General features: G+C 36.8%; 1 protein-coding gene across 7 annotated transcripts in view; it reads right to left on the bottom strand.

The window, feature by feature from the left end:
- Pka-C1 (Protein kinase, cAMP-dependent, catalytic subunit 1) overlaps positions 1 to 27,399 on the bottom strand; it is a 617,895-nt gene that overhangs the window by 117,258 nt on the left and 473,238 nt on the right. For 6 of the 7 annotated variants that reach the window (XM_090374346.1, XM_090374349.1, XM_090374348.1 and 3 more), the window contains 2 exons: positions 20,607 to 20,705; positions 7,776 to 7,858 (listed from right to left, as the gene is read on the bottom strand). In XM_090374346.1, the coding sequence (XP_090230472.1) occupies positions 7,776 to 7,858; positions 20,607 to 20,705 (182 nt within the window). Of the gene's footprint in view, positions 1 to 7,654; positions 7,738 to 7,775; positions 7,859 to 20,606; positions 20,706 to 27,399 lie in introns of all 7 variants that reach the window. The other variant, XM_090374347.1, reaches the window with a different exon arrangement.

Genomic DNA, 27,399 nt, shown 5'->3' on the forward strand with positions numbered 1-27,399 from the left:
CTCGAGATTCTGCAAATTCCATGTCTTTCATCTCTTTTATTTCTTTCACCAATTCCAAAACTTCCTATAGTTGCCCTTTCTGCGCTGTTTTGTCTCTTTCCAACCTTAGCATTGAAGTCCCCCATAATGATAGTGTAGTGGGTTTCCTGCTCATCTAGAAGACTCTCAATTTCGGTGTACATTCCTTCAACCTCTTCATCATCATGGCTCGATGTTGGTGCACAAATCATTATAACCTTTAACTTGTACCTCTTAGAAATCCTGAGTAGTAGTCTTGAAACCCTTGATGATGTACCTTTGAATTCCAAAATGTTGGTTTTTAAATCTTTATGGACCAGAAAGCCAACTCCACCTTCACTCCTTTCACTGTTTCCATTGGTGTACAGCAGATTTCCATTTGATATACTTATAAGTGATTCATTTCTTCTTGTTGTTTCAGCCAAACCGATGATATTCCAATTCACATTTTCTAATTCCTTTTCCAGCTCTAATATCCTGTCTTCACTGATGAGTGATCTTACATTATAACAGGCCAAGTTCAGTTTCTGTGCACAGAAACCTGGTCATACCCAAAGATTCTTAGCACCCTCTGTTTCCACTCTGATCCTCTCACTGCCGTAAGAGGGGGAGTGAAAGCCGCTGGGGACTGAAGTCCATTTGTTTCATCGTGTTGTCATGTGCTGGAGGGTTTGATCTTTTCCTCTTCATGCTGACCAGGCGTCCTGAAGAGAACCACTCTACATGTTCGTTGCCACATAAGTGACGTAACAGGGCTTACCATTGAGAAGGTGTGCATGAGTGGATTTTAGGGAGGCAGGCTAACCAGACTTCTCCTAAATCTTCTGTAATAGAAAGATATTGAATCCATCAGTGTTTTTGACTGAGTGTCTGATAACACACAGAATACCTGTCCCCCTCTAAACCCCAATGAAAAGGACCATAAATTCTAGTGGGAAGGGGAGAAAATCAGTCCAGGCAAGGAAGACTGGGTGAACCAGACTTTAATTTTTGCACCCTCACTCCCAGAACTCTAGAGCCAGCCTTGCATATATTAATGCCAGGGAGAGCTGAACAGTGGTCTGAAATTCTTTTCAAACCTCAGGTACAGTACTGTGTAAAACTTAAACAATGATCACAATGTAACATTTTAACTCTAAATGAAAGACACACTTTTCCACACCATTACAGGCAAAAAAAAAAAAATAAATAAATAAATAATATAAAAAATATTTATATATAGAAAATAGCACAATATGGTTGGGGTTATATTCTGAATCAGCCTATGGGATTCCCCCCTCTTCAAGGGCATATGTCTTTGGGCTATAAACAACAGAAATGAATTTCACACCACTCTAGCCCTAACTATAGCAGTAAAAAAACTATAAAAATATGCAAATTTTTCATTAGTTTGTGCACACTTGCATTATACCTTTAGTAGTTTTTGTTATTCTACATGCAATTTCATAACCTTAAAAAGTGCTGTTGTTTATAAAAATTTCTAAGTGAATTTCAACTGACCAACAAGGTAACTGGTTCCCCCCCACACAATACTGCATACAATTAACATTTCACTGATGTATTTTACTGCATCTCTGAGGCCAGATATAGTAGAAACTGGACACCTGCAGTAATTATTCTCAGATAAGTCCTGTTCAGGGGTGGGCAGAGGGAGCATATGCCCCCTCAACCAAAAATTTGAAATTAAAGAAAAAGAATGCAGGAAGCTTTCTAAAAGAAAAATTCAAAAGCCTGGTCGGCATGCCCCCCTTACAATCATATATGGATAAGCCACTGGTCCTGTTGTTTATAAAAATTTAATTGTCTTGAGGGAACATACCACAGAAGCGAAAAACAGTAGCAGTAGCTCAGTAGTCCATACTTTGAAAACTACTGCAGTAGTGGACCTAGCCTAGTGTTTGTTTTTGTGTCTATTGTGAAATTAGCATTTTGCCATCAACTGCATTTTTTTTTTATTTATTTTTTTTTATTATATATATATATATATATATATATATATATATAATTGGGGAAACAATTGCACTTTCAGTATGCTAAACACCTATATGCAATCACATACTTATTTATAAATAAGCTGCATGGGACTGGAGGACAGTTCAGTTCATATCAAATATATCTGTATAATGTTTTAATAATGCTAGATTTTTATTTTTTTTGAAAAATGTGCATTAGTTATAATGAATATAAATATCTTAATATAACAACTTGATTTAAGTTAGGGTTGCTTTTTCACAAGATGACAAGGTAAACAAATTTTTTTTTTTTTTTTTTAAGTTTTACTACAATGGAATTGGGATATTCTTGCAGATGCATGGAAATCATGCTTTGTGAAGAACCAAAATAAACATAATCACACAACAGCATATCTCATATTTTACAAACCATTTTGCCAAAACTAAAGTGTTCAACTTGATGGCTCACTATCTGTACACAAAAGCTGAAAATTTCTGGATAGGTAAAAGTACCAATTTTATAACTGCATTCTGAAAAATTAGTTTAAAGGATGCATACTCACACAGTTTTAGAAATATATTCATGCGCTCATGATCTTCAGTATTAAATTTCAAAACATTTAATAATTGATTTATTAACAGACTGCTTTAATAAATAGGAGAAATAATGATTAAAATGTAATTAGACCACAAAAATTAGTCAACTTATGGTAGTATGAATTTTGTTGATGTAACTGTCAAGTGTAAACCTGATGGTACTGAGTGAAATGGAGAATGAAATTATTTATGGCTCCCAGTGATGAGATATACAGCACATCATCAATGCACTGACACCAGACAATTTTACAGTGGCTGGAGGGAAGAGGGGGACAATTTAATCATACATTTTCTAAAGTAACAAAATAAGATCCTAAAAGTGCCCACTGATAATACAGCCCGTGGATTAAAAAAAAAATAATAAATAAATAAAAAAACACACACCTAGAGAAAAATATGCCTTTCAAAAAAAATTACTTGAGGGGAAGGTGCTAACATTGCGATACCTATTCCCTATACTGTGATCTGATCCCAAGATAAGGGTTCAGTTTAGTTTCAAATCCATGTTGGGTAATGTAAATATGTCATGTCCACTCCTCTGTGAAACAAGTCTGATGCACAGAAACATGGTCACATATATTGTGACCATGTTTCTATTTCACACTATTTTCCCACAGGAACTAGTAGTCGTTTGTTATTTGGTTTTTAGGAGCATTAGCAACTGAGGCCATATTGCTCCGGGGATATGCGGTGGTCATTCCCTGACCCTTCCGCATCCTCCATTTTTGGTAGTCACGGGCTTGAACCCCGGTCTAATCAAGAAGCGTGTGCTATGCACTGCTGCTCCTGCCCACCTGGCTACAGAGGCGCCACTAGTAGTTGTCGGTGACTCTATTGTCAGGGAAACAGGGAACATGGTGTGCAAAAAGGATAGGTGGAACATGACCAGGGTGTCTGCCAGGGGCAAAGGTTGATGACATTGTAGAGCAGATATCTTTTAAGGGCACAAAAGGTAATATTGTTGTACACGTTGGCACAAATGATATTAAGAGTAGGAGACCGGAGGAATTACTTAACAAGTACAGGTCACTGTTGAAAAAAAGCTGTTAATTAGGGTTGAATTTGAAAATGTCTGCCATTCTGCCCAGACATGATAGGAGGGAATATATGATAAGAGCCTTGTCAATCAATTCAGCCCTGGAAAGATTGTGCAAGGCTCAAGGGGCAGAATTTTTTTCAGCCTGGTCTGTACTTGTTAACAGAAGAGACTGCTTCTACAGGGATGGGATACACTTAAATAGAAAGGGTGCAAGAATATTTGCTGATACTATCGAGGCAGTGTTAGGTGGGTCGGAAAACTGCTAGCTTGGGGGATACAAGGAATAATAGATTAACAGTAGCCACAATCAGAGGTGAAAGCGATTCTTGCACTGCTTCTACTGGAATGAGCAGGAGCCTGGAAAACAAGATGCAGGGTATTTCAGAGCCTGCTGGGAGTCATTGCGGTACAAGGCAAGGGTTGTGTTAGGGCAGCTAAGAATAGGAACAGGTGCATGTATGCTTGCGTATACACCAATGCTAGGAGTTTGGTAAAAAAATTTGATGAATTTGAGGTGTTGGTCAAACCATCAAAGGCAGATATTGTTGGGATATCAGAGACATGGTGCCACACAGATATAAGGAATGCAGAACTGAAATTTCGGAAGTACAATGTGTCCAAGAAGGATAGACAGGATAGGAAGGGAGGAGGGGTTATGCTTTTAGTTAAGAAACACAAAATCCAAGGAAGTGCAGCCAGTCGACATCACTGGACAGTGCAGTGAAGTGCAGTGTCGAGCCAGTTTGGTGTGACATTAGCATTGGGAGATCAAAATTGAGAGTAGGAGTGTGTTATAGGCCTAATGACTCTGATGAGTATAATAAAAAAATTGCACAGGGAACAGAGTGGGCCAGTACATCAGAGAGTCTTATAATGGGGAATTTAATTTCCCAGATATTGACCTCAATTTGTGGGTTGGTCACTCACACACTAGCAAGACTTTTGTGGATTTATTGGATGATTGTTTTCTACATCAGCATGTCGGGAGGCAACTAGAGGGAGTAATACTCTTGATCTGATTATCAGTAGTGATTCTTCATGCATTAAGAATCTGTAGATAAAGGAACCAATAGGTGGCAGTGATCAGTGTGCTGAAGTGGGATTTTTCAAAGAGGTAACTATAATCAGAGGTAAAAGGAAGGATTTTTTGTTTTCGTAAAGGTGACTACAGTGGTCTCAGACAGTATTTAAATTCTATATGGTGGGACCAACAGATGATGTTATCAACAGCAAATTCAAAATGGGAAGCATTCAAAGAATTAATCTTGGAAGCTACTAGACTTTACATACCAACTAAGAAATACTGTTCAAGGTTTAGGCCTAAATGGATGTCAGATGAACTAATGAGACATGTGGCAGAGAAGAAAAATGCATGGGATACCATATAAATTAATGGGTGACATGGAAGCCTATGATAGATATAAGCTGCTCTGTAACTAAGTCACAAAGGAGATTAGGCAGGCAAAGGCAGATTATGAGAAATCCTTGGCAAAGGATGTAAAGAAAAACAGCAAAGAGTTCTTTACTTATGTAAACTCTAGAAGGAAAGGGATGAATCAGATTGGTCCACTGGATATTGATAGTTCAGCTGTTGATGATCCTGCTCAGGTGGCTAACAAACTAAATGAGTATTTTGCATCTACATTCACACATGAGGAGTTATTCGGGGAGGGGAATGCCAGAGGTGAGTTAAACTCTGGCAGTGAGCTAGATGATTTTGTAATAACTGAGAGGAAAGTGGAGGAGAAATTGTTAAAGATAAACATAAAAAAGGCACACGGGGTGGATGGGATCTATCCAGTTATATTACAGGAGGCAGCAAAGGAAGTAAGCAAACCCTTAGCCATAATTATGAAAACTTCTTTGGACTCAGGGGAGATACCCATGGACTGGAGATGTGCAAAGGTGACCCCAATTCACAAAGGAGGATCAAAGGGTGACACAAGTAATTATATACCCGTTAGTTTAACTTCTGTTCCAGGAAAATTAATGGAGGCAATGGTTAGAAAGAAGCACTGCAGGATCATCTAGACAAGACTTCAGTTACAGCTCGGACATTATGAAGGTTGGCAGGGTTGTTAAGGACACTAATGACAGTATGCTGCTGCAACAGGATCTAGAAAAGTTGAGGAGATGGGCTGAGAGGTGACAAATGAAGTTTAACATTGACAAATGTAAAGTACTACATATGGGAAGCAGTAACCCCAGAGTAACATATCAACTCTGTGGTACTACGACAGTGGTAGAGAATGAAAAGGACCTGGGGGTAATTGTGTAGGCAGATATGAAGTTTTCTGAGTAGTGCAGACAGTCTGCAAGAGTAGCTCGTGGTGTGTTGTCATTGATATACAGGAATTTCTCTAGCAGAGATAAGGAGGTGATTATCCCCTTGTATAAGGCACTGGTCAGACCACACCTTGAGTACTGTATACAGGTCTGGAGGCCTCATTTTAAGAAGGATGTAGAGCTGTTGGAACGTGTACAGAGAAGGGCAACAAGATTAGTGAATGAAATGAAGGGTTACTCTTACGAAGAAAGGTTTAAGTTTTGCAGATTACAGTGTCTGAAGACTAGGCATCTGCGATGTGATCTGATTGAGGTGTATAAAGCCTTGAATGGTTTGAGCATGCTCAGTGCTGATGGGATTCTTCCTCTTGCTCAGAATAATCACCTGAGAGGGCATAAATTCAAATTGAGGAAAGACAGTTGTAGGATAGATGTGCAGAAGTTTGCCTTTAGCCAGCAGGTAGTTGATAGCCTAAATAAATTTAAGGCTGGGCTGGACAGGTACTTGGAATGAACAGAGGGATGAAATGGGAGTGTTTTTTTTTTTTTTTTTTTCTTTTGGCTCATGCTGCATAAGCTTGGTTTCTTTCATCGTATGCCTTTACTAATGCTATGTCCATAAGTTACAAAAGTTAAAAAAAAAACAATAACATGCTATTATGAATATGATAGTTTATTCAGAGTGCTTAAATTAATACTGATACAAAGATGGGAGGGAAGATTCATTGATCAGTGTCATTTAGAAAGAGATTCATAAATAACTGCACTACTATAAATTTTAAGTTTTAGGATAAAAATCTATTCCATGTATCCACTATAAAACAAACCATGTTAGCTAATAGATTTAAAGAGTCTGTGACAAGTGTTCTGAAGGGTATTTCAAAATAAGAATTTCAGAAATGTAGTCTTATTACTTTATAGGTGCACCTCATAGTTCTTATTATCAGAACAGCATATTCAGTGGGGTTTTTTTTTTTTTTTTTCATTCTTACACCATTAATTATTTTTCATAAGGCTCCCTCCCACTTTAAAGTTACACTTTGTGTATCTAATTCTTATTTTTGTTCTGGGAAAAACATTTGCACTTCAACTTTCATAAAAAAACAGGTACAAAAAAGAAAGTAGACAACTCAAACCATGATAAGAAATAGATGTTAACATGAAACAGCAGTGGCATCTGGATTTAAAACATCATTTATTTTTATTCTCCACCCAAAGCCCCCTTTAGCTCATTTATGCTCATTTAACAACATGATCAATTTGTTTTTTAGAAAAGGATTTCTCAGGTATGGAAATTCCTCATATAATAAGGAACAAGATCTGAAAAACTCTGAAACCTATTATTTATTTATAAAAAATTCAAAATATATAAAACCGTCAATTTAAAGAAAAACAGAAAAGTTCTGAGAGAATTTCCACAATACCTAAACCACTATATGTATACATAATTTGACTAACACATAATGAAACAGTTTACAAACAGTTTACAATAATAATAGCTAGAACAAAAACATGCAGATAAAAATATCAATACCTTTAACAAAAAACATATAAACTGCTGTAACTTTTTTTTTTTAAAGCCACTTTAAGTGGATGAGAATAAACATGCACGGTGCCGTTAAACTTAAAGCATCTTTGTAACATGTATACATCACAACATAAATAAAATAAAAATAAATAAACAAAACAATACTGCTAACTTAAACCACCACATTTAAATGAAGGTGCATACTTGTCCTACACTGATAAGCATGCACCTTACCTAAACCGTCCACTTTTCCTTAGATGCGAAAACATTTCTCCCCCAGGTACATATTCTAAAACCATATATAGGTTGGAATGGTCCTGAAAAATAGATTCCATAATTATTATTTGTTTCTTACCTAAACCTTCCTATTCTTCTTAAGTGAGAAAACATTTCACCACCAGCTATATATTCAAGTACCATGTACAAGTTGGTACTATCCTAAAAAACATAAAGTAGATTAGCAACATAAGGATAATATTTTACAAATGTTTTCTTGTAAAAAAGAAACATTACTAAAAATTTCTAGAGAAACAATAAATTGGTCTCCACTACTACCCTAATTCAGTAGTTTTACAGGGTGTCCAAATTTTCTGGAACCAATGGTAAAAATGTTTTTCTTTACAGGTGAAAAATGGCATTAACACTGGATGAAAGGGTGGATATAGTCCTTCCTAAAGAAGTGGCAGATGAGTTTAATGCTAGAAATCCTGAAAGGAATTTAATAGCACACAGTGCAGTTTGAAACTGGTGAAGAAATTTAAAGAGACTGGATCTCTCGCCAACAAGCCTCAATGTGGTCGCCCTTCTGTAAGTGAAGACATTTGAATTGGAGTGACTGCTAAGTTTTATGCCAGGGTGGACACGTTGAACACATATTGTAAATGAGAGTAAGCATATAAAGAGTAAATCCCATTGGTTCCAGACTTTTCAGACACCCTGTAGATGCATACAAAAATTTAATTGCATTTCATTATAATAATATAATAAGCTGCTAATATGTATACACAGGTAACCCTCATATAACACTGTAGTTAGGTTCCTATAAAATGCGATTTTTTTTTTTTTTTTTTTTTTTTGAAAACCCCAAACAGGAGAGGTATTAGAATCTACAGTACTTAGTACCGTGCTTGGGTTGGAGGTTGAGAAGACAAGAGAAGATATTTGTTGACATTAGACTTGAACTTCTGTAGACTGTAATTTTCAGGAAATACATATGAAGGAAAGTTGTTCCAGAAAATGGCAGTTGAATGAATAAACGAGGAAGATGAAAAGTTGGTTCTGTGAGTTTGAAGTTGGACAGTAAATGGATGTTGGCTGGTGGCGGCGCATGTTTGGACTGTTTTGAAAGAGAGAGTGGGAATTATAGAAGCCAATTCAGTAGAACAGTGCCCATGGAAGTATCTGTAGAAAAGGCACAGCAGAAACAGTACATCTATGAGACAGTGAGTGGAGAGACGTTAGAGATGAGCCATTAATTAACCTAACTGCCCTCTTCTGAATGGAATCTAGAAGTATGAGAGAGGTTTTGGGGGCACTTCCCCAGATGTGAGAACAATATTCCATAGTAGGGTGGATTTGCGTGTACAGAGTGAACAGCTGTTTGGAAGAAAAGTAACACCGAGAGCGAAAGAGAAAACTAAATTTTTTAGATGCAGAGGAAGTAATATTTGTAATGTGCTTGTGCCAAGAGAGATTAGAAGTCAGGGTAATCACCAAAAGAAATATATCAACTTCCCTAGAAATCGAAGTGTCGCCAAAGATAAGCATAGGAGCAGAAGAATCCTTTTTTGCGAGATATAACACAACACTGAGTTTTAGAAGGATTGAAATCAACTAAGTTGTCTTTGCCCCAATGGAGAATTACCTGGAGATCGGCATTTAAGGAATTGGTAGCAGATATTCAAGAAGTTGAAGCTGATTGAGCAGGGCAAGGTTTCTCAAAATGGAAAGTGGAATGCAAGGTGCTATCATCGGCAAAACTTTGGATAGGATTTCCAGTCAATGAAAGAAGTGTTGTGCGAAACTGTGTTATACGGGATTAAGAAAAAGTACAAAAAGCAGGGTTACATTACAAAAGCTAACAAAAATACACCACTTTAACAAAATGTTAACAAAACTAACAAATATTCACCATTCTAGATTTCGTGTACAATTAACATTTCACTGCTCTCTTTAAAAAAATCAGTAATCTGGTTTTGTTTACTTTTGCTTGATAAATATTGTGAATTTAATCATATGGAACTAAGCATTTTTGAAGCTCACTTTTGAACTTGGGGCTCCTTTCATTCAAGAATCTGCATACAAAAAATAAGATTCTAATTGCTCGGCTAACTTTATACCTTCCCATATGCTTTTTAGTGTAAAATTTGCAAATTTAGAATTTTCATCTGTGCTATCATCCTCTGAATTGATTTGGTTTTACCTCCGATGCCATTTCCACCAAATCTGCTTTGCCAGCCTCTTTTTCTACCAGTAATTCTTGAACATCTTCAGTAATCATATATTTTTTTATTTTTTTAGAAGCATCGGCAACTAAGGACATGTTGCTCTGCATATATTGTCTATAAATTTTCTTGCAATTTTACTATGGATTCAACAGATCAGTGTTTTCCCAAACTTTTTTAGTCACAGAACGTCATCTCACAACATATTCATGAAACACTTACGAAACACAAGTTTAGCAGGAGCCAAACAACTTTTTGCTACTATTTTATTACATATGATGCACTGTGCATCAGGAGCATCTTTATTTCCAACACATGTAAAGCTGAAATTCAAATAACTGTCATTATACTTTCGTTTTGGTCTTTATTAGTTGGTTCCTGTTTTTTCACTTCGGATTTTTGGGGAACAAAACGCTGCAATTGTTCATCCTCACTTTGACGCGTGACAATATTGTGTTCGTTTTTATTGACCACAGTTGCACTACTAGAAGTACTTTGCTTCTCGTTTTAAAATTCCTTTTTTTTTTTTTTTTTTTCAACCACAAAATCTATGGTCACATATTTTAATAATATTTTGAAATACTAATAATTATCAAAACAAATTTATACAAGGAAGTGAGTTTAGTTATGATATCGATTCGCTTCCTCCTCTCTTTCAACCTGTGTACTCCAGGCTAAATCGCATACGAATGGCATATTAGATCACCACATTGCTACTTTTTCGTAGATGTCATTACCTCTATGCAAAGCCTGCCAAAATAAAGTGTCCCACGGTCTATTTGATTATTAGTCTATGCCAGTATATTAATAACCGAAAAAAAATTATGTTAAATATTATAATGATACAAAAGTGGTGCACGCTACAAATATGCAAAATTTATTTTTTTTTATTTTTTTAATTATTAATTACGATTTTTCATGGAACACTTGTTCACATCTCTCAGATGTGAACAAGTCTAAAGCAGTGTTTCTCAAACACAGTTTGAGAAACGCTGCTTTAGACTACACTTGATCCCACACCAATAGGCTCTATATATTTTTATCTACATTCCTTATAGTTGCTAGGTTCTTCTACTATTAATGTGGAAATCTAGAACTAAAATCCTTTATACATTTCATGCTTTTTACCTCCTCTCTTATAAACAAATATATTGAATTTATAAGAAATTGAAGAGGAATATTAAAGAATTGTAATATGGTTTAGCATTAGTTGACAAATGATGCAATAAAGCAAGCTTATACACCATCAGCCAAAAAAAAAATTTGTTCACTCCAAATGTTTGTCTAGTTCAGCCTTAAATTTATTTAAGCTATCAACTTCCACAACAACATATGGAAGTCTGTTCCAGCAATCAACTACCTGCTGGCTAAAGGTAAACTTCCACACATCTATTCTACAACTATCTTTCTTCAATTTGAATCTATGCTCCCTCAGGTTCTTAATCTGAACAAGCGGAAGTATCCTGTCAGCATTCAGCCTGCCCACACCATTCAAGGCCTTATACACCTCAGTCAGATCACCTCGCAGGTGCCTAAATAGGAAGCCTTTTATGTCCTTCTCTGGCGCCTCCGTAGCCAGGTGGGAAGGAGCAGCAGTGCGGAGCACACGCTTCTTGATTAGACCGGGGTTCGAGCCCGTCACCACCAAATACGGAGGATGCGGAAAGGTCAGGGAATGACCACCGGATATCCCGGAGCAATATGGCCTTAGTTGCTAATGCTCCTAAAAAAAAACCAAAAAAACCAAAATGTCCTTCTAAGCAACTCTACATCCTTCCTAAAATGAGGCCTCCAGACCTGTACACAGTACTCAAGGTGTGGCCTGACCACTGCTTTATACAAAGGGTTAATCACCTCCTTGTCTCTGCTAGCAAAATTCTTATATATCATTGCCAAAACTCCATGACCTGCTCTGGCAGCCCATCTGCACTGTTCAGAGAACTTCATACCTGATTGTGCAATTACCCCCAGGTCTTTTCATTCTCCACCTTCCTGAGTGCAGTACCACACAGTTTATGTTTCTCTTGGGTTACTGCTACCCATATGCAGTACTTTGCATTTGTCAATGTTACCCTTCAGTTGCCAATTCTCAGCCCATCTGCCTAACTTTTCTAGATCCTGTTGCAGTAGCATACTCTCTTTACTGTCATTAACAGCCCTGCCAACCTTTGTGTCATCTGCAAACTTTGACATTAAGCCTCTGATATATCTTCATTGATATCATTGATAAATACACAAAACAACAATGGGCCCAGCACCAAACCCTGGCAGACTCCACTAATAAGTTTAGTCCATTTAGAGCAATGTCCATTTATTACCACTCTCTGCCATCTTCCACTCAACCATCTGTTTATCCATTGCAGCAGCTAGCCCTTATTGCCATACCACTCCAATTTTTACAGTAGTATCAAAAGTTTCTCTGAAATCCAAGTATATGATATCAAAATTATTTTTTGCATCCAGTTCCTTTGTTACCACATCGTAGTATCCAATCAAGTTGGTCACACAAGAAGACTTCCCCTTAACAAACCCATGCCATGTCTGAACTATTACTGCAATCTTGTCTAGGTGATCCTGTATTACCCCTTTAACCAGTGACTCCATTATTTCCCCCAGAACAGAAGTTAAACTTAACAGGTCTATAATTATTTGTACCACCCTTTGCATCCACTTTGTGAATTGGGGGTACATTTGCACATCTCTCGTCCTTGGGACATCCCCTGAATCTAAGGATGCTCTCATAATTATTTTTAAGAGTTTGCTTACTTCCCTTGCTGCCTCTCTCATTATCACTGGATAGCGTCCATCTGCCCTAGATGCCTTTTTTATGTTTAACTTCAACAATTTCTCCTCCACTTTCCTCTCAGTTATTACAAAATCACTTAGCTCCCAGTTAGAGTTTGATAAACTTCTGGCATTCCCCTCCTTGAATAACTCCTCATGTGTGAATGTAGATGCGAAATACTCATTCAGTTTATCAGCTACTTGAGCACGATCATCAATAGTCAAACCATATTAATTGGACCAATCTGATTCATCCCCTTCCTTCTAGAGTTTACATAAGTAAAGAAGTCTTTGTTGTTTTTCTTTGCATCTTTTGTTAAGCATTTCTCGTAATCTACCTTCGTTTGCCTAACCTCCCTTGTGACTTGATTACGGACTAGCTTATATCTGCCGCAGGCTTCTGTGACGTCTGATAATTTATATGCATCCCATGCATTTTTCTTCTCTGCCACGAGCCTCATTAATTCAACTGACATTCATTTAGGCTTGTACTTTGAACAGTATTTCTTAGTTTCTAAGACAGAGAGTGGTAATCAATGGACACTGCTCATCGTGGACTAATGTTATTAGTGGAGTCCCTCAGGGTTCAGTGTTGGGTCCATTATTGTTTTCTGTATTTATAAATAATATTGATGATGGTATATCAAGCTTAATGTTGAAGTTTGCAGACGATACAAACGTAGGCAGGGTTGTCAAGGACACTACTGACACTATGCTGCTGCAACAGGATCTGGAAAGGTTGAGCAGATGGGCTGAGAGGTGGCAAATGAAGTTTAACATTGACAAATGTAAAGTACTACACATGGGAAACAGCAACCCCAGAGCAACGTATCAACTCTGTGGTACTACACTGACAGTGGTAGAGAATGAAAGGGACCTGGGGGTGGTTGTGCAGGCAGATATGAAGTTCTCTGAGCAGTGCAGACAGGCTGCAAGAGTAGCTCATGGTGTATTGTCAATGATATATAGGAATTTTTCTAGCAGGGATAAGGAGGTGATTATTCCCTTGTATAAGGCAATGGTCAGGCCACACCTAGAGTACTGTATACAGGTCTGGAGGCCTCATTTCAAGAAGGATGTAGAGCTGCTGGAACAAGTACAGAGAAGGGCACAAAGGGGAACAAAGGGGTGCTCTTACGAAGAAAGGCTTACGTTTTGCAAATTACAGTGTCTGGAGACTAGGCACCAGCGAGGTGATCTGATAGAGGTGTATAAAGCCTTGAATGGTTTGAGCATGCTCAATGCTGATGGGATTCTTCCTCTCACTCAGAATAATCACCTGAGAGGGCATAAATTCAAATTGAGGAAAGACAGATGTAGGATAGACGTGCGGAAATTTGCCTTTAGCCAGCGGGTGGTTGGTTGGTGGAACAGACTTCCATCCCTTGTCGTGGAAGTTGATAGCCTAAATAAGTTTAAGGCTCAACTGGAGAGGTATTTTGAACGAACAGAGGGGTGAAGTGGAAGTGTGTTTTTTTTTTTTTTTTTTTTTTGGCTGATGCTGCATAAGCGTGCTTTCTTGCATCAAATGTCTTTACTAATGCTAATTGGTATGAAAAGCTTGGTAGCCTCCCTGAAGGCTTCCCATTTAGAATTCACCGTTGATACCACTAAATAGAATTTGAACACTGTCTGAGACCACTGTAGTCACCTTTACGAAAACAAAAATCCTACCCTTTACCCATGATGGTAGTTACGTCTTTAATTAAATCCACATCAGTACACTGTGGTCACTGTCATCTAGTGTTTCTTTTATCTGCAAATCCTTAATGTATGAATAATCACTGCTGATAATCAGATCAAGAGTATTACTCCTTCTGGTTGCCCCTTGAACATGTTGCTGTAGAAAACAATCCTCCAATAAATCCACAAAAAAAATCTTGCTAGCGTGTGAGTGACCAACCCACAAGTTCCAGTCAATATCTGGAAAGTTAAATCCCACATTACAAGACATTCTGATTTTCTGGCCCACTCTATTTCCCTGCACAACTGTTCACTGTACTCATCAGTCATTAGGCCTATAACACACTCCTACTCTCATTTTCTCTTTCACAGTGTTTATGTCACACTAAACAGACTCAACATTGCACTGTCCACCCATGTCAACTGGATGCACTCCCTTAAATTTTATGTTTCTTAACTAACAGCAGCATAAACCCCTCCACATCTTTTCTACCTTGCCTATTCTTTCTGTACACATTGTACTCCCAAAATTCCAATTCTGCACTGCTTATATCTGTGTGACACCATGTCTCTGATATCCCAACAATATCTGCCTTTGATGCCTTCATCAGCACTTCAAATTCATCAATTTTATTTACTATACTTCTAGCATTGGTGTACATGCAACTGTTCTTACTCTTAGTTACCCTAACACAGCCCATGTATTTACTTGTTCAATGATGACTCCCAGCAGCTCTTGAAATCCCCAGCAACTTGCTCTCTAGGCTGCTGTTCGTTACAATCGAAGCAGTGCAAGAATTGCTTTCGCCTCCGTCTGTGGCCACAGTTAATCTTTTAGTCTGTGAATCCCCCCCCAAGCTAACAGTTTTCCGACCTACCTAACACTGCTTCGATAGCATCAGCAAATATTCTTGCACCCTTTCTATTCAAGTGTATCCCATCCCTGTAGAAGCAGTCTATCCTGTTAGCAAGCACAGACCATGCTGAGAAAAAATCCTACCTCATGAGCCTTGCACAATCTCTCCAGGGCCTAAGTATTGACAAGGCTCTCATCATGTACTCCCCCTCCTATCGTGTCTGGGAAGAATTGTAGACACTTTCAAATTTAACCTTAACTCGACTTTTTTTCAACATTGACCTGTACTTGTTAAGTAAGTCCATAGATATCCCACATTTAATGTAATTAGTGCCAACATATACAACAATATCACCTTTTGTGCCCTTAAAAGATATCTGCTCTACAACATCATCAACTTTTTCCCCTGGCAGACATACCCTGGTCCTGTTCCACCTATCCTTTTTTACACAATATATTACCTGTCTCCCTGACAATGGAGTCACCGACAATAACTATCTCCTGAAAGACCAGCACATTCTGTCTTGGAGATTGCCACTGTGTAGCCTGATGCACAAGAGGGAGCTCTGCTATTGATTTGGGCAGCTGAGAGCTTGATGAGTCCCCCACTTTAATACCTTCAAGAGCATCTACCCAACTCTTCAAACTCTCATAGATACCCATCAGAACGCTGAGTTGGCACCTAATTTCTTCACAATCTCTGCACCTAAAAGGAAATGCTAGTATATGCTATTTGTGAATTTAAGTTATCTGATGTATATAACATCAGATAATATTCAGAAATGTTAAAAATTTGGCAAACACCCAGTTGATAGGCAACATTTCTGGATTCTATTTGTAATCCTATCCACTAGTCCAAAAAGGGGAAAATTAATCAACACTCAGCTGAATAGATAAATATCTATTCTAGAAACTTGCTATCGAAAAGAATAGAGCAAATTGTAATACAGTGTGCTCCTTTCCAGAAAAGACAACCGTCCGTCCGTCCCTCTCTCTCTCTCTCTCTCTCTCTCTCTCTCTCTCTCTCTCTCTCTCTCTCTCTCACACACACACACACACACACACACACACACACACACACACACACACACACACACACACACACACTCTCTTCAATGTATGCTCAAACTTTTGTGGCAGTGATATCCTGTTCTTTTTAAGGTATGAAATACATTTAATTTTGAAATCTTCATTTCACTTTCAATACGCCTTACAAACTTTCAAGTTTGAATTTTTTTTTTTTTTTTTTTTTTTTTTTGATACCTCGAAATCTCTATACCAACCATATAAAAAGTTTGTTTTTCCTTTGCAGCACTGAATGAAGTGAAGTGTCACAATGGATAAAGTGAAATACAGATCAGTGATTTGGTTCCTCTTTCTGCAAGGGAAAACATCCAAAATAATTCATGAAGAAATGGTCACTGTTTATGTAGAAGACTTCCCAAGTTACAGTATTGTTGCATATTGGTATAAACAATTCAAATGTGAAACAACCTCAGTACATGAAATCCCAGGGTGCCCAGCAACTGCTATAACAGAAGAGAGTTTTGCAAAAATTGAAGGAAGAGTGCCATATTAGCATCAAAGAACTAGCTGCAGAGCTCTAAATTACTGTGAAGAACATCATCTATTAACAGTTACATATGAGTAAAGTGTCTGCTAGATGGGTTCTCATATGTATTAGAATGTTATTTGTGAACCACTGTGGGCTGGTTACTGCCTTGTGAACAGGAGAAGAATACTGACAGAATACTAAGTACTGCTTGATTTCATTTAGACCGGTTGACTGTTTTTGATTTTGTGCCAAGAAAACTAAGGCTATGCAGCATCAGTGTGTGTGTGTGTGTGTGTGTGTGTGTGTGTGTGTGGGTGGGTGGGTGGGTGGGTGGGTGAAAAATCCAAGTTTGCAGGATGAGAAAACTATGCTACCCTTGCTCCAGATCAACTATATTAACGAGAGCATCCTTAGATTTAAGAGAAGCAGCTATAGATTAGAAATGTGCAAATGTAACCCCTATTCACAAGGGTGGTTCAAAGGGTGAAGTGGGTAACTATAAACCTCAGTTTAACCTCTATGTCAGAAAAAATAATAGAATCATTAGTTAAAGTAATGCAAGAACATCTTGACAGGAGTGGAGTCATTAAGCAATCACAGCATGGTTTGTTAAAGGGAGATTTAAAAAACATTCCTTACAAATGTGATCATCTACTATGAGGTTGTCACAAATGAACTAGATGCAAAGAATAATTCTGACATCCTCAATTTAGATTTCAGCAGCCTTTGATACAGTACCATATATATGACTGTTGAATAAACTGGAGCAATGTGGCATTAGGGAGAAGTTACTACTATGGATAAAGGGATGGTTAAGTGGTAGAAGACAAAGAGCGGTTATTAATTACTACTGCTCTTCATGGGCTAATGTGATAAGTGGGATTCCACAGGGTTTGCTGTTGGAACCCTTATTGTTTTTAATGTTCATTATCATTAATTATATAATATCGGTGTAATAAATACACCATAGTTAACCCATAGATTTGAGCTACGATTGTAGCGTAGAAGGCATCATTTTAATTGTATCTCATAATGTGGTTGCCTTCACAACAAGATAGCTACTATTGAATTACTTCAAATAAATAACGCTTCTCTAGTAGAGAAGACTACTGTTATTTATTTTCAGCGTACCACCACCCAGACGATCATTTCGAAGCTTTTTGGCTTCGTCATCAGTGGGTGGGTAGGTAATACAACAAGCCATCTCAGTTGCGAAGTTATATCCACATTATTGTTGTATTACCTACCCGCCCACTGATGACGAAGCCAAAAAGCTTCGAAACGATCGTCTGGGTGGTGGTACGCTGAAAATAAATAACAGTAGTCTTCTCTACTAGAGAAGCATTATTTATTTGAAGTAATTCAATAGTAGCTATCTTGTTGTGAAGGCAACCACATTATGAGATACAATCAAAACAATGCCTTCTACGCTACAATCGTAGCTCAAATCTATGGGTTAACTATGGTGTATTTACACCGATATTATATAGTTAATTATCAAAACCCATAAGGATTATGCCTAGTGCATTTAATTTTCCAAATTATCATTAATGTAAGAATGTCTAAGTTTGATGATGATACAAAGGTGAACATAGTGGTTAATGATAGGAATCACAGTATGTTACTTCAAGGTGATGTAGATTAATTAAACAGATGGGCTGTTAAATGGCAATTGATGTTTAACACTGACAAATGCAAGGTACTACATTTCAGTAGCTGTAATCGCACAATAATGTACCATTTGAGTTATTAAACTCAAATTGTGGTTTGGTAGTGGAGTATGAAAGAAATCTAGGGGTAACTGTACAGTCTCACATGAAATTCTCTCTGTAGTGCAAATGATTTGTTAGAATATCTCATGAAATTTCTGTCAATAATATACAGGAAATCTGTCAGCAGGGACAAAGAGGTGATTATTGTATAAGGCAATGGTTAGACCACATCTGGATACTGCAGAGAGGTTTGGAAAGCTCATTTTAGAGAGAGCATAGATCTGTTAGAAAAGATGTAGAGAGAAGAGCAGCAAGATTTTTGTTGGGGTAAAACAATATTCTACCAAGAAAGAGTGCAGTCTCTGGAAACACTAGGAAATTATGGGTGACCCGACTGAAGTGTTTAAGGCTTTAAAACAGCTAAGTACACTGAATGTTGACGAGACAAATTTAAATTTGAAAATGATGGTTGCAGAACAGATGTGTGGAAATCTGCATTCAGCCAATGTAAGTAACTGTTGGAATAAACTTTCACCCAGAGTTGTAGAGGTAGTAGTCTGAATAAATTTAAGGAATGATTGGATAAATTACTGGAAGCAATGGACAAATGAAATCTTTATTTATTTATTTTTGGATGGTGCTGTATAAGCCTTGCATCATACCACTAATACTAATACTAACTTAGTCAAAACAAAAAATAAAAAAAAAAGCACATAAAACTTCCTCATAAACCTAAGCCTTTCCCATATTGTGGAAGGACAGTAATTTTAAGTACTGTGCTAGCCACAAGGGCCACTTTCTTCAGATTTTTTAAAAATTTCTTGTGGGATGATGATGACCTGAGTAGCCTTCTGAGAGCTGCACATACAAACTCATTGGTTATAAAACTGTTCTATAAGAGTGAAGATTTATTTATCCAGAAAAAATACATTGCAATGCTTGCTGTCTATGCATTGGTGAAGCAATTGTTTTTCTTAGGATTTCAAAATTTTTCTCAGAGATTCAAGTCTTTAATATCTAGGTCTGATTTAATTGGCTTAGAAGCAATCTGGTTGATATCCCCCCCCATTCTCTTCTTTCAGAATACATTTTGTCATTTCCTAAAATTTTTAATAGCATGAAGAAGACTAGCTATTGTACAGTTTTGTATTTCTCAGATATCCTTGCAACTGTTTATGAAAAACAACTGTAACATAGTTCTTGTTACACCACACCACACCACACCACACTTACTATTTGTTTTACGGTGCTATACAGTACTGGTGCATAATTAATTATTCAAGACATTGCATTCACATACACACACAAGAATTACTGTGAGAACTTAAGTCAACAATGTATTCACCATGTCACAGCCAAATCACTGTTTGTAAAAGAGAGAGAGAGAGAGAGAGAGAGAGAGAGAGAGAGAGAGAGAGAGAGAGAGAGAGATAAAAAAAAAAAAAAAAACACCCACTTTTTTGTGTTGTAGCTAAAAAGCAAACTAAGTTTGCTATAAAATGTAATCTCATATTATGAAGCAAATCAACACAAGTTGTCTTGGTCTTGCAACATGAAATAAACAGCACTTGCATCCTAAGGAGAGATATACTGCTATTTATTTGTAATGTGTACAAATAAATAGCAGTAAATAAATATGCAGTCTCTGAAACAGCCTCATTACTGAGGCTGTTTCAGAGACTGTTTCTTTATTGGTGATTAACTAGAGACCAATCAGTGTAGGCCTGTTTTACAGTTCTCATAGGCCTGAAAACCTTTACTTGAAATTTACTCAAGCTTTGAATTTTAGACTGCATATTTAGTGCATGCTCTCTTGGCTAACAGTATTTATGCATGATTAGGTAAACTCATAATTTCAATTCATTTATGAAAATAAAACCAACTCCAACTGTAGTCCAATGTAAGCTGTATAAAGCTGCACATATTATGGTGGTAAATAGCAGAGAATTACTTAAGATCATAAAAATAGCAAACTTTTACAATTAAAATTGAATGGAGCAGTACAAACAAACAAAAGCATACAGGGAAAAAAAAAATTAAAGTTTAAAGATTAACACGAATGTATCAGGAGTCTGACTTAACCACAAATAGATAATGCACACTTTTTGAAACATTTCTGAACTATTAAACATTTCTAAGAAGTTTAACTTACCTTAAAATGAAATTCAAGTTTAACCAGAAATGGAAAATTTACTGCTTGTAAAATTTTCTTTTCATTAAGTGTATGTTCTACTTGTTTTAGTTTCACAACCTATAATAGATACATAGAAAGTTGAAATATCTTTGAATTTATCATGCAATAAATAAGCTTAAATAAATTATTTATATAAATTATTACAAAGGCTGCAAAATAGAAACAAACATAAATAGTCTTTCAGTGTACATACTTTCTAACATAATAAGCATCTTTTTAATGTTCTGAATATGGCCAAAGAACCATCAAAATCACACATTATGGTGGACACTCAAAAATTTAGCTTCCTCCAGACACAGCACATGCCAAGTTTTTGAAAGTTATGCACATAGTGTAAGCAATCAGGAGTAATCTGTATTGTATTATGTATTCTATATTTGGCTTGTTTGTTTAGGGATTTATTAGGCGCATCGGCATCTATGGTCATAGTGTGGCTCTATACTTGGCAAACTCAGGTGAGCCAACAGCGTAATTTAATGCAGCCAGTCATATCAGAGACAAAAGATTGATTTTGCTGATGTGAATTTGGGAAAAGCTTTCGATTGCATAATAAAAGAGGTATGTTTTTTGCTAACTAAACAATCAAAAAATATTGTTAGAAATCACATGAATATTTTTTGTTAGATAACACAATAGCTCTGATCCCTAAACTCCACTGAGTGGGCGCATTATAGCCAAAGTTGCTTATGCGCCACGAAACCTCCACAACAACAATCCACTGAGTGACAGCTGTCAGCATTACACCAAAATCTGAGCCTGTACTGCCAGAATGATATGGTAAGCAACATATGCCTAAGAAATAAAGTTTGCAAGTTAAAATACTTCCTCAAGTATTGTGATGGTCTAATATTTTTTTAATATAAAGTATTAATGGTACTATATGATTTCAGAAATCAAACTGCCTTAAAAACTAAATACACAGTATAGTATTGTACTATTAAGCACTATACAGGCACTCCCCAGCTTACATAATACTCGACTTATGGAAATTCGACTTTACGTAAGTTTTTGCCAGCCGGTGCAAACTTAAAAAAAAAAAAAGCATCGTGGAAATGTATTTTGCACCCCATAGGAATAAATGGAGGTATCGTAAAAATATCATAATGTAAAAATTCATTCAAAGACCTGGGAAGTTGAAATTTTTGCTATATAACTAAGCTATTTATCTCTCTAAAAGGTCATTGTTATAACGGAAATTGCACTACACTTTCATCGTTATAAATTTTGAACACCTTTGTGATATTTTTCAAAACACATTTCTGCAGTTCACTAACATTATTTGAGATCATAAGAATAGCAAACTTTTACAATTAAAATTGAATGGAGCAGTACAAACAAACAAAAGCATTCAGGAAAAAAGATTTAAAGTTTAAAGATTAACATGAATGTATCAGGAGTCTGACTTAACCACAAATAGATAACGCACACTTTTTTAAACATTTCTGAACTATTAAACATTTCTAAGAAGTTTAACTTACCTTAAAATGAAATTCAAGTTTAACCAGAAATGGAAAATTTACTGCCTGTAAAATTGTCTTTTCATTAAGTAAGAAAATTTTACAAGCTTTAGGTATTAAAGTTGTCCCCTGACACCCGTCGTGTTATATCAAGTTTATGCTGTATTCAAAAAGTGCCATATTTTTGAATGCTGGATTTATGAGATTCTACTGTACATCAACATTTGCTATTCCCTAAAAAGTTTTGCTTTAACTCCTCTCTTCACACTAATGCATTCACTGCTGAAATTTTTCTCCTTCAATTTCTGATTGGTTGGCCACATTTTCAACATAAAGCATAGTGTAATGTTTAATACAGAAACATTGCAGCTCTATCCTTCTGAAGGATCTAAACTTTAATCAGAAATGTAAAGTGAACCTTGGTGAACTGAGAAAGGATGACTCCCTAGTCATCCTTCCTATTGACAAAGGCCAGTGAAACTATCACATTGAGATATGACCTTGACCTCTTCAACCATTAAGTTCACAGAATAGTCATTAACTCCATAAAAAGTGCACATAAGGTCCACAATTATGGTTTTAAGTTGGTATATAAAGTCTCAAGAAGCACCTACAAGCTGTATGCAATGGTCATCCAACTTTCCAGGTTTTACTGTCTACTCAAGACATTTTAAGATGCCATTCCTCTGTTCAATAACCTGTCTCTTGAATTTTTCTCTCACACCAAACTGTCAAGATACCTGGCAAAGACAATAACCAAGTTACAGGCCAAACAGTTTGTACCTCTGCCAACATCACTAAATTATACAATTCATCCTAGATTAGATCATAGTCTTTCCCATTCTGTCTGAACTGTCTAGGAAAGCACCAAGAGGCCTAAAAGAGTTTGAAACTTACTAGCAGAACAGACCACCTCTGATATGCTAGTTGTGCTTTCGTGATGATATTCATACTTATAATTGTAACCTCACACAAACAGATATCAGGAGTGCCATGGGCTCCCCATTTAGTGTCTCATCACAAACCTGGTTAAGGAGCACCCCGAAAATGCATTTTGACACTCTACACCACCTATCAGGGACAGGAAGTGCACCACTAGATGATGTGTTAGAGATCATCTCAAAGATGATATACTCTGCTAGCTAAGGCTGAACCAAACATGTAACTCAGAGTGAAGGAGAATGACAAAAATCTTCCATTCTTAACATCCTTCCTAAGAAGAAAAGCTGTTTCAATACAACTTTCAGAAGAAAGGTGTTGCTAAACCCAGTTTTATATTACAGTCACCTCTTACAGCACAAGACAAAATAGTCAGAGCTAAGGTAAACAGAACTTAAATCCCATGCAATAGCACAGAAAACCAAAGAGTGAGAACGGTGATGGAATTGAGCAGGATCTTGCAAAAGTCTGCATGCCATATTATGTCTTGTTTGCTTCCAGGTCTACCCAAACTACCTAGAAAAGCACCAAAAGTATTGACACCATGTTATCCAACATGCCAGAAGTTTGAAAGGCAGAAGCTCACCGTAAGGTCATCATCCTATATTATCAAGCATCTCAGAACACATTTCCAAGGTATCCAGAATCTATAGCACTCAGTACATTCTAGTTTCCTTTGAGAAATCCAGGACCTTCCTGCACAATGAGAAAACCAAACCATTTTCCTCATTTCAGCCATTATGGAACTATGTACTAGCATTTTCAACTATCAACCATATTGCTCCATAGCTGTTTTTAATCTTTTAAAACTGTTTAATTGATCTGTCTTTGATAAAACTCTATTAAAAATGCAGCATGTCTTTGTTAATAATTGATATCAGCCTTTCCTAATATTGTTTTAAAAGACAAAAAAAAAAAAAAAAAACCATGCTTTCATAAAATACTTCTATTCAATTTTTTTTTTTGAAGTTGCAAATGAATTTTCTGCCTGCCAGTTTAATACTGTTGTGACTGGCATTGACATTTACAAAACTTCCTCATTATCTAAATATACTGTAATATGTATTTTATATACATACAGTATTTTGTTTCCTTTAATAATTAAATAAAATAAATGGTCTTTCATTTCTCGCTGTCACTTGATTGATGCATAGTTGAGAGTTATTTGGAAAGGCAAGAACTTTTCACATTCCAATTGCTTGAAAAAATTCATTTTTTAGTATTAGTGTTGGTTAATAATTCAAGGAAGCAACCTCAAACAGCATCAGCAAAAAAAAAAAAATAAATAAATAAATAATAAATAAATAAAATAAAAAAAATTTAAAAAAATAAAAACACACTCCACATCACCACTCCATCCCCTTTAATAATTTGCTTAATCTTCTTCCTTAAATTTATTCATACTACTTCACCAAAAGAAATGCCCACACTATCTTGAAACCATTCTTCCTCAACTAAAATTCATGTTCCTTTTATGTGTTGTCTAAGCTATAGTATGGGTGCCATCAACATTTAGCTTGCTCAATCCATTCAGAGCCTTAAACACCTCAAACAGATCTCCGAACAGGCGTGTCTAGTTTCTATATGCTGAAATTTGCAGAACTGAAGTCTTCCTTGGTAGGCATATCCTTTTTTGTTCCCCCTCACTAATCTTGTTGCTCCACCCATCATCCATTTCTAAAAAATCCACATCATTCCTAAAATTTATCATTCCTAATACAACTGACAAACCTCCATGAGTTATCCAACCAATCCACCTGCAAAGCTCAGGGAACTTCATATCTGACTGCACAATTGCCCTCAAGTCTCTTTCATTATCTACTACCTTCAGTGTGGTACCACGCAGTTGATATGTTAATCTGAGGCACCTCCGTAGCCAGGTGGGCAGGAGCAGCAGTGCGTAGCACACGCTTCTTGATTAGACTGGGGTTCAAGCCCATCACCACCAAATACAGAGGATGCAGAAAGGTCAGGGAATGACCACTGCATATCCCTGGAGCAATATGGCCTTAGTTGCTAATGCTCCTAAAAAAAAACCAAATAACAATAACAAAATGTTAATCTGAATTTACCATTACTCATATGGAATAACTTTAATCTGTCAACATTAAACTTGAATTGCCATTTCTCAGTACATCTGCCTAATTTTTCCAGATCTTAATTACACCATGATTATTGTCATTCACTACCCTTCCAACCTATGTATCACTTGCGAATTTAAATATCAAGCCTGTTATGCTTTTAATATCATTTATAAATATTAAACACAACAATGTGTCCGGCACTTAGCCCTTGGGTACTCCACTAATAAACCTCTGTTAACTAGTCCAAGAAGGGCGCCTCCGTAGCCAGGTGGGAAGAAGCAGCAGTGCGTAGCACACGCTTCTTGATTAGACCGGGGTTCGAGCCCGTCACCACCAAATACGGGGGATGCGGAAAGGTCAGGGAATGACCACCGCATATCCCGGAGCAATATGGCCTTAGTTGCTAATGCTCCTAAAAACCAAATAACAAACAAACAAACAGTCCAAGAAGAGCCGAGCCCAACTGATAATAATTGTTTTCTCACAATCAACCAACCTTTTATCCACTGCTCTAATCTGTACAGCAGTCTTCATGTGGAATAGCGTGAAGTTTTACTGTAATTGGTTTATGATGTCAAAATTATTATTGTTTGCATTAATATCCTTTGTTACTGCATCATAGGATTCAATCAGATTTGTCAGACAAGATGGTCCCTTAAAAAATCCATGATGTGGATTTTTTAAGAGGTCCAGACGTGAGCCCCTGGATATGAATCTCCAGGGGCTCATATCTGGTGAGAATTGCAAACACATACACATTCTGACCTCTGGTGAGGTCAGAATGTGTATGTGTTTGCAATTCTGCCCAGGTACAATAGGAGTGATTATATGCTGAAAACCTTGTGGACTGACTCAAGACTTGAAACAAAGGGGGAATCTGCAAGGGTCAGGAAGGGGAGATTTTTTTTTTTTTTTTAATCAGCATGGCCCACATTTGTAGGTAGAAGGAATTTTTTTTTTTTTTTGTAGAGAGTATTCATTTGAACAACGGTAGTGCAAGGATTTTTGCCAGTATCACTGAGGATACCTTAAGTGTTCAGGAAAAATGCTAGTGGAGGGGGGGGGGGGGGGGGAAGAAGGGTAATACAGATCTACATTTATCTGATGACTGAGGTCAAAGTAATGCTTGCACTCTGCTCGTAACAGGGAAAAGGGTAATACAAATCCACGTTTATCTGATGATTAGGATCAAAGTAATACTTGCACTCACCTCAAAAATTCTTGTTCTGCCTTCATTGACAAGGTGTTCTAAGGGTAGCAACGTTTCAAATGAGCAGGAAGATAAAACAAGCCTAAATAATTTCAAGGGGTGTATCAGGGTACTAAACTATAAAAGAATATTTAATCTTAACTGTGTCTACAGTAATGTCAGGAGCATTGTCAATAAAATGGCCGAATTTGGACTCTCGTCAGGACAATTAATGCTGACAGACATAATAGAACTAACTGAAATATGGTGTCACCCAGAAATTGGGGATGATGAGTTGCACTGGTATGTATAATGTATTTAAGAAATATATATCTTTCCTAAATACATTATACATAAGAAAGGAGAAGTGGTGGGGTCATGCTTTTTATCAAAAGCAGCCGAGTGTGAAAAGAGCTTTTGCTGAGTCACTTTGAAACAGGGTATAATAAGAGTTAGAATAATTTACAGACTAGAACACTGTTAAGAGTATGATGACTGTCTCTACACGCAAATGGAATGGGCAAGTCAACAAGTGTGAATGTCTTATTACGGGTTTGTTTGTTTGTTATCTGGTTTTCAGGAGCATAGCAACTAAAGCCATATTTCTCCGGGAATATGCGGTGGTCATTCCCTGACCTTTCCGCATCCTCCGTATTTGGTGGTGACACTTATTACGGGTAACTTTAATGTGCCTCTATTTGATTTGAATACGTGGGAGAGAAACTCAACATGGGAAACAAAATTTTTAAATAAACTAGATGATTATTGTGTATCAGTATGTTAGAGAAAATACAAGGGGTGAGAATATTTTTGCCTCATCATTATCATTACATCTTATGTAATTATGTCATTAATTTACATAGGATTAATGTCTTATGTAAATTAACGGCACCCTATAGCATTTAATGTCATCTTGTTTTGTTCTTTAATGTCTTATGTTATTTAATGTTTTTTTAACATCTCTTAGCTGTAAACCCCTGGCTTTTTGGCCATGAAGGGAAAGTGCAACACTATTAACCCTGTAACCAGTTACAATCAAATGTTGTTGCAATAAAGATTCTCTCTCACAAATCAGTTGACAT

Source organism: Mastigoproctus giganteus, chromosome 5 (assembly GCF_048544385.1).
Source record: "Mastigoproctus giganteus isolate SK-2022 chromosome 5, ASM4854438v1, whole genome shotgun sequence".
Classification (NCBI taxonomy): domain Eukaryota; kingdom Metazoa; phylum Arthropoda; class Arachnida; order Uropygi; family Thelyphonidae; genus Mastigoproctus; species Mastigoproctus giganteus.